The sequence below is a fragment of the Clavelina lepadiformis genome, chromosome 6, assembly GCF_947623445.1.
Source record: "Clavelina lepadiformis chromosome 6, kaClaLepa1.1, whole genome shotgun sequence".
Lineage (NCBI taxonomy): Eukaryota > Metazoa > Chordata > Ascidiacea > Aplousobranchia > Clavelinidae > Clavelina > Clavelina lepadiformis.
Window position 1 is genome coordinate 15,246,468 of NC_135245.1, and position 8,756 is coordinate 15,255,223.

Genomic DNA, 8,756 nt, shown 5'->3' on the forward strand with positions numbered 1-8,756 from the left:
GTTTGTGAAGATTTGAATAGAAAGGTTTATTAAACGCACAATCATGAAACTAAAATAATAGGATCCTTTACAATTGAACGTTTATCACGAAATCTTTCCAGTAAAACCAAATCCTCGAGAGCACCCTCGATGTAATCTTCGCGGAGGTAGAAGTTGGGGTTTTCTCTTTCCACTTTTCGATCCTACGTTAAGATTGGAATTATTTATCAAGCATTAAAAGTAACACAAATGTCGCCTAAACCTGGTAATGGGATTCCTTCGTTTGGCACCAGTTTACATAAACCGTTTATTGAAATGTTCCAACTGATTCTTAAGAGATACCTTCAAATAAAATTTCTATTGTTCGATGCCTAGTGCTGCTTGTCAAAAACTTTCAGCAAACTGGTCACTAAACGTATAGAATCCCACCACACCGAAAACCTTACTCGTGCCAAGTCCCAGAAGCCCAAGTTCTCAACAGCCTGGTCATGTGCTTCCTTTTCGATTCTGATTTCTCTGGAAAGTGCTTCACGTTTCTCTTTATACTCGCTGAGAACTTCCTTTTCAATTTCTTCAAACGTTGTCCTGTCTTCTAGCCACGTCCATAACTGTTTATCAGATACTTCACGATCCTCAGCCTCATATTTAGGAAGGTTATTTAGCAGAGATTTAGCAATGCCTTTTAAGGTAAAGAGGTCTTCATCCTAGGATGAAAAAAACTTTATTACACAAGGTTTTAATGGAACGTTTAACAACATTACTTTGTTACCATTATTACACCCTTATTGTGTTTATAATCACAGAGCCATGTCTATTTCCTTTTCAAGAAATAAGATAAACCATAAAGTAATAAATCTTTTCCATATTAAACACAAAAAAGGATAAACCAGCAAATAACTAACACAAAGTAAATTATTACACATCCAACAAGCTTACTGATATCAAGCCTTTTTCTTGGGCAGTGTGGCAAGTCTTTGCAGCCCTTTCATGTAATTCGTTATTGTTTATGGTAAGTGAAAGAAGAATATCAACCTGCGTGATTTAATTGATTAATTGATTTGATTTACAACAACACAATCAAAAAATGCCCAGGACATTAAGGAACTTTGTTGAACTAAGAATAAGGTTGGCAGAGAAGCAAATATGCTACGTATCATTTCAATTGCAGCCATACGGAGAAACGATGCTGCTCAATGGTAGATTTATACTTTTTGTATTATTTCTTTTTTGCCATTAACTGTGCGGAGCGAAAGTTAGGATGCTAACCGTAGTAGTTATAGCACAATAAGACACATGCTCACGAACAATTAACAAACAGGAAAAAGTGGCAAAGCCCAAGGGCTTCAAACATGCAAGATAGCAATAATAGAATTGAGCTATAAGATGGTAGGTACATGGCAGTAATGTACTTAAACTTAATCTTTTTGGCATATATATATATTGAAAAAAAATTTAAAAACCAATGGATGTTTTACATACATATCTCTGACAATTCATTATAACTAAAATAAAACTTACAATCAAACCAAAATTGTATCAAAAATGTTTCATAAGCATTATAAAATAAATTGCAACAAAAAATAAAATTTGCTTACGCTTTGCTTAGATATAGGTTCATTCAAGTTTTCAACTGATGACACAGCATTTTCAAGATATCCAGGCTTCCACCACAAGGGACCTTTGTAACAAATGAAAGATTTGCTGTTTGTAACTACAGCAACACTTTATTCAAAAGTTTATATTGTTGAAGCCATATTGTTTCTGACATGAGAGTGTATAAACCAGGGGTGGGCAAACTTGTTCAATGAAAGAGTCACTTGCGGAAAACTATAAACACCAGCAAGCCGCAAAATCAGTAATGATTGTCAATTTGGTTACTATATTATTATTAGTCATTTTGGGATATTACTTTTCAGCTAGAAGACCCATAAAAAACATGTCGGCGAGGCACACTTTGACCACCTTTGCCATAGAGTATAGAATCTATACCTGAAAACAATGTCGGATTCTAAGTCTTGTGTTACGTCATAAACGAAATGCTGGCCTAAAAAAAGAAAAAAGTGGACAGAAACGTTCATAAACGGTACTCTTGGTAGCCTTTACAATTCTTTTGGAATTTTACGATTCGACTAGAGAGCCACAAAAGCCACAGAGCCACAAAAAACATGCCGGCGAGCCGCAGTTTGCCCACCCCTGGTATAAACAATGTTAATAAGCATATGGCATTTGCTTTTTTATACCCCATGGCTCCTGATAGGTTGCTCTAATCCCGTGTTCTGCTTCAATGCTTCCCAACAACGACTGACCAAGCAAAGTGAGTGATGGATTTGATAAATACATTCCTATGTGTAAAAATATTAATATTACATGACATCAAAATCAGCAAGATATGAGGCGATTGTAAAAACTAAATACTTCTTTTACCTTGTTGTTGTGTATTATAGCAGTACCGCATTTGGTAATGTTTCTACGTTACACTGCAAAATGTCATCACAAACCTAGATTACAATGGCAACTGATTTCATCCTTGAGCTTAAGAAAGCATTTGCATAATTTGCAACTGATAATTGGTTCTACATAACCAGCTTATCTGCAAGTTTTTTTCCATTGAAGATATTTTTATATGATTTCAAACTTTATATGGCTAAGTTTGACTTTTCACTAGAATTCATCAAAAATACAACAGTTATCGATGACCTCCACAAATTTATAACAAAAATCCAGATTTACCAAGAATAAGATTGATGACATTAACAACTAAACACGATACTCATATTTGTGATGCTCTGCCTAACTAAGTTGTCGTCAAAACAGCAATAAAGAAAAACTTTGAGCAAAACCTACCAATGCAATACAAAATTCCAGCTACGTTTCTTTTTATTGTCACGTCTTCAAATGTTGGAATAATTTCTGTCGTGTTTTCTTCCCAGTATCGAGACACAGCTTCAATAGCAAGAGCTTGGGAAGTTTTATTATCCAATACCTCCAACAAAAACATCTGACATGCCAGATCCAGAGCTCCTACATTTTTACAGTCAGAAGCAAATTGTAGTAAAATATCCGCGTGTGTGTATGATATAAAGATGTGGGCAAAATATTGTTTTTTTTATACAAGAACATAGTAAATTACTGAAAACTATAAAAATGAAAAGTTACTCAGCCAGTATTTGGTAGCATACAGTAATAAACTATTACCTTTAATACGTAAAACGTATTCATAAACTTTGCGTCTAGCTAAAGTTTGCATGACACATTTAAAAAAATTGGGCATTATATTATGATGTTACAATTCACTTGTTTTGCTCCATCTATTAACTGCATGGGCCTCCAAATTTTTTTATAACAAGCCAAAAAAGCTATGCAAATGACAAGTATGGGCCATATAACCATTTTGTTTAATACCAATGTAGAAAAACAAAAGGAATGACAAAATGACACTTTTTGAACAAAATTTGACTGAAACAAGGTCAGTTTATAGTTTATAAGTACAGTAATTCAATATATATCTACTCATTGAAGTAATGGTCAGTCAATTTATTGGTTTATTAATGATATTATTTTTATCAGTGAGGCAGTAATAATTTCGTATTAACAAGGTAGTGTTACCATTCTTCAAACTTCTTCGTATCATTATCAACATCACTGAACAAATAAATAAGAAAGAAGATTGAGAGTAAGATATTAGCAGTTACAAGTTTATGTGACAGCACAAAAAAGTCCATTCCAATTCGAGAGAACAGTTAGTGTATAACCGTTTTCATTTTTTCTGACATTGTAACCACATCACTGTGTAAAACAGCTAGTTGCATAAGCTTTGAAATAATGTGAATTAATAGGTAACCATCACAGACAATTATCTTCTTTAAACAGATTGTATTTCCACTGAACACGCATAATTTTTTGTTCAGTGCATTTTTGAAAATCCTAGAAGTCTGATCTTAAATTAAATGTTAAAATATAAACTAACCTCAAAGTCAACGTAACACAGCACAATTGTTTAATTATGTTTGATTATTATCTGCAACATTTAACCTTGGCATGTTAAACTAATTTTAGCATTTTAATCTAAAATTGATGCTTGTCATATTCAAGAAATGATTCAGTCGATGATTGTTCATCTTGTTGTTTGCTTTTGTTTTCAATTTCGGGTCTCCTCATATTCTATGCTCTACACTTGCTTACTCATGGCAATTAAATCTTGTCTACAGTTCTAAAGGTATTCTAAAATTTGTAACTCTCCTCTTGACGTTAAATCCATCAACAACAAAAGCAACCAATTGGAATTATTATAATGGATATAATTAAAAGAGAGGAGAGAAAAATGATACAGATTAATAGCCATGAGCCACACGAGCCAAATGACAGGTGACATCATAACTTTTTTACATCACAAAGCCTACTTAGTAAGTTCTTTTTGTCAACGAAATTTGAATGATGGCAAGCCAAATAAATTGATTCACAGCTTGGAGAACTCGGTTATATTGCATCGTTATTGATCATGTAAATATATACATAATGGGAAATTTGTTGTGCAAAATATTGCAGGCAGAATCACAAAAGCAGAGATATTTATGCAGAATATGCTAAAATATCCATACGGTAGGCATGAAACATCTATTGATTTACGGGTGTAGCTTATATAGGAAAAATTTAATAATTCATGTACTTCATTCAACCTTTATATCTAATTCCATACCTTTCAAATCTTGCTTTTCCAGCAAAACATCTAAAACTTTGTTAAGAGAAAAAACATCAGGAAATATTCCGTAATGTGTTTTTAGAGTTAAAATATCCACAAGAGTTTTAGGATTCACTTCTAAACACTTCTTCACAAATGTGAATGCTGTCCATGGACGAATGTAATACGAATTTTCTGTGTGTCGAAAGCTGGATGTAACAATAAATGGATTAGCTAATAACATTGCATTTAAGCATTTAAATAAGCACTGAGTATTTTATCTAAATTTCAAAACATTATATCATAACATAAAGTCATGTAATTCCTACAATCCCCATATAATTAATCAAAAACTAAAAGATTATTGGATTCTTATGCTTTTTTACTTCTCTGATTTAAAGTATATATAATGCCTTGCAATGATTTATAGCAGGGTTTTCCCAACTTTTTTTCTCACAAGCAACTTGGGGATGTCAAAAATTTCCACAAACCTTCAGTTTTTCGAAACAAAATTTTGAATTGAATTAAAATCAGAATTATGCTACATAATAACACTTACTTTCAGTGCTTCGTAAATGAACCAAATTGTGATAACAATAAAAAATGCAGTTCTTAATGCCAGTTTCCATGTTTAATGTAAGGCAAACTGTATCATATTTGAAGTATCTTATTCATTTGTATATACTCGTGTAATTGAGGGCCCCAATAATATTGTACTTTGACCTCAACTATGAAAATGGGGTTCCTGCTTTGGTATTGTTTTTATTTTAACCTTCATGAGCAAGAATGGACTAATGTAGCATGCCCATTATGTTAGTTAAACATGCTGGATGCTTTTAAACAAGCCATGAATAAAAACACTGGCAGTTAATGGCGTATTAATTTGAAATGTCGTATATAAACAACAATTCCGTTGTGCTGTATAACTTATTGTATATTTTCGGGGATTAGTCAAATTTTCTGATAAACAAAGCTAGCATTAGATAGAGGCTCGTAAAATACTCATGACACCATGAGTTTTGTCACATATTTCCTTTCAATATCTATGATTGGAAGATATGGATAATCTAAGTTTACCTTTACAATGAGATTAAACAATAAACAACTCCACCTCAATAACTGCAATGCACAATTTATTTGTTGAAAGTAAGCCATTGACGTTTTTCTCTTAAAGCTGTTTTCTCTCATACAAGTGACAAGCAACCTACTGTGTTTGAAAACAAGCCCACTGTGTTCTCGATTATGGTAATTGTTTTATAACAATCTTGCTATTAGCTCCATAGCATTTAATATTGCATCAGTTATAGTTGTGATAAGGATCTTCAAAAAAGAAAATGCGATAAAAGAAAATGAATGAAGACGTTTAAAAGTAATCTATTTTTCAATTCTCAGAAATGCCTCATAAACCCCCTGAGATTAACTCATGCACCCCAGTTCGAAAGCCCTGGTTCATAGATAATATTGTTAGATGAAACATAAGCATATCAATATGGCACTATGGCATAATGGTGACATCGTACTGTTGTAAGGACAAATTGACAACAGAAACACTGTAAAACTCTCTATTTTATGCTGGAGTGCAAAAGTGAAAAAAAAAAATTATATATATGGGTTCATTGCAAAAGCATGATCTCAACCGTGATCCGACACCTAATCGAAAGACACTTTATCGAACGACACTTAATCGAACGACAGTTTATCGAACGACACTTAATCGAACGACAGCTGATCGAAACGACAGATGATCGAACCGACAGTTGATCGAACGACACTTTATCGAACCGACAGTTGATCGAACGACACTTTATCGAACCGACAGTTGATCAAAGCGACAGTTGATCGAATCGACTGTTGCTTCTCCCGCACACAGTTATAGCAAAACGTGGCGTACAGTTGCATTGTTTGCTGTAGAAAATTGAAATTTGGTGACTTTTCATAAAAAATGTTCAGCTATCTGTCCATGTTTGTTTGGTAAAGTTGGATTTTGTAATTTTTGAGATATTGTGATAGACTGAATTGACTGCTCGATCTCGCATGCTGGCTTTTGCTCTCGCAACTATAACACGTGCAGGGTTTGGTGGATGACTGTGCTCACATGGTGCTCTCATGAGGCTGTCGTCCTCGGCTGTGGATAGACGGCTTTTACATTTGAGGTAGTCCTCACATCTCCAGTAAGTTACGGCATTAAAGCATTGAGTTACAGCATTAAAGTGACACTTGATGCTGCTTGCTTTGTGAAAGTTTTTCAACATCTGGTGACAAGTCAGATGAAGCAAGAACCAGAACATTTTCTAAATAGGCGTCGGAAATGCGTGATCTTAGCTTGCTCTTCGTGAATTTCATTGTTGAAAACATTTGTTCACATGTGTACGTGCTACCAAGCATCGAAGCCATTTCTTTTGCGCTGTCGGTCAAGCTGGGATAAAGACCACTTTCAAGAAGCTACTTTGTGTAAAAGTCAGGCAGCGATATGCCCCTTGCTATGAAATTTTGCCTTCAATTCCTTACTCTTTGTATCTATAATGACTAGTCTAGTCTACTGTACAGACAATCTCGTACTTAGTGATTCTCGTGCGTATTCTTGTGATATCTTATTAATATGTGGGCGGGCCGGCCGCCATGCGAAATCGTACACTTTATGATACAAATATAAAATATAGATATAAAATATAAATCGTCAACTTTACGATGGAAATATAAAATATAGATATAAAATATAAATCGTCAACTTTATGATATATACATCACAATTCATTAATGTACAGTTGTACACCATTACAAAGACCGCACATCACAATGGCTTATTGTCTCAATGTTTGAGAAACACGCAAAAATCTTGCTTGAACTGTCGGTTCGATAAAGTGTCGTTCGATCAACTGTCGGTTCGATAAAGTGTCGTTCGATCGGCTGTCGGTTCGATAAAGTGTCGTTCGATTAACTGTCGGTTCGATTAACTGTCGTTCGATAAAGAGTCGTTCGATCATCTGTCGCTTCGATTAACTGTCGTTCGATAAAATGTCGTTCGATAAAGTGTCTTTCGATAAAGTGTCATAGTACCGATCTCAACAAAAGGGTTCAACATAGTAAACATTTTACTCACTGGTGCAAATAAAAAAGTGACCCAGAAAGATGTTCATCTGTCTGCACACATCTAATCATACGATCAATCATCATTGAACTGACAGGCATATTCCGTTCGTGGCATCTATTTAAGGACATGCACACCTCTGCCATGTCACCAGATCCTGAAGCGGGACTGGTGATTTGTTTGGAAAGTTCCGGAGATAAATAGGCATTGGATAAAAAGTTTCGAAAAGCTACAACAACAACATGCAGAGCTAAAATCTTTAAATGTTAGCATGTTTAAAAGTTGTGCAATAATAATTAATCTAAACAAGATTACAACTCTAGGCTAGAAAGTATGGCAGTTTTCAACGTGAATTCGTGCAAGTAGAAACTTAAAGTATGACATGGTGGTGCGCATTACAGACATAATTCTTTGTTTTTTGTATTGTTTGGAATTTTCGCCTTTATCTTTGTTTATTTATTTTAAACCGAGATTCAAACAACTAAGGTCGCCTTGCTTGCTTATTATAAATTAGCGTTAAGATGAAAAATTTCCACGTGTACGTGTTGAATCTCGTGTGTGTATGTGCCACACTTTCCACATTTTGTATAGGCCTACGCTATGCAGTCTTTTACTGATTTATATAATGTTTTAATGTTTAAGCAAACTTTAACTTACCATAAAAAGCACAATTTTTAACTGTTTGTTTGACACGTGAACTTTTGAAGCAAACTAATTTTCTGAAACACAAAGCCATGATTGTACAAATCGCTTCAGCCTAAGTGCCCCTTCCGTTCATGAAAGCTAACGCTATCCAGGTCGGTATTCGACCTGGCACTGAACATATGTCAAATAAAGTATCTACATAGGGGAAGTTCTGGCGAGCAACATGATTTCATAAAAATCTTAAAACAAGTAAAACGCTTAGTTTATTACTTCTATTATAATATGTGTACTATATTTTGCCTTTACAGTATATATTTTTAGTTATCTGTGTTATTTTCAAACCATTTTGCTTCTCTTTCTCTCGGT

The 8,756-nt window shown here is 34.2% G+C and overlaps 1 protein-coding gene across 1 annotated transcript; it reads right to left on the reverse strand.

Moving 5' to 3' along the window:
- Window position 1: 1 nt before the first annotated feature.
- LOC143461999 (small ribosomal subunit protein mS27-like) lies at window positions 2-8,557 on the reverse strand. Its single transcript, XM_076959975.1, has 9 exons — window positions 8,403-8,557; window positions 7,758-7,974; window positions 4,676-4,866; window positions 2,824-3,000; window positions 2,220-2,321; window positions 1,575-1,657; window positions 916-1,011; window positions 426-683; window positions 2-182 (listed from the first exon to the last, which is right to left on the reverse strand). The coding sequence occupies exons 1-9, from the start codon at window positions 8,479-8,481 to the stop codon at window positions 42-44; spliced, it is 1,344 nt and encodes a 447-aa protein (XP_076816090.1). The 5' UTR covers window positions 8,482-8,557; the 3' UTR covers window positions 2-41.
- Window positions 8,558-8,756: the final 199 nt, after the last annotated feature.

Excerpts from the sequence above, each read along its gene's own strand:
- LOC143461999 (XM_076959975.1), bottom strand. The coding sequence starts at position 8,481 with ATGGCTTTGTGTTTCAGAAAATTAGTTTGCTTCAAAAGTTCACGTGTC. Across the intron at positions 7,975-8,402 it reads TAAAAATTGTGCTTTTTATG|CTTTTCGAAACTTTTTATCC; the intron begins GTAAGTTAAAGT and ends TTGTTGTTGTAG. Across the intron at positions 2,322-2,823 it reads TGGAATTTTGTATTGCATTG|GAATGTATTTATCAAATCCA; the intron begins GTAGGTTTTGCT and ends TTTTACACATAG.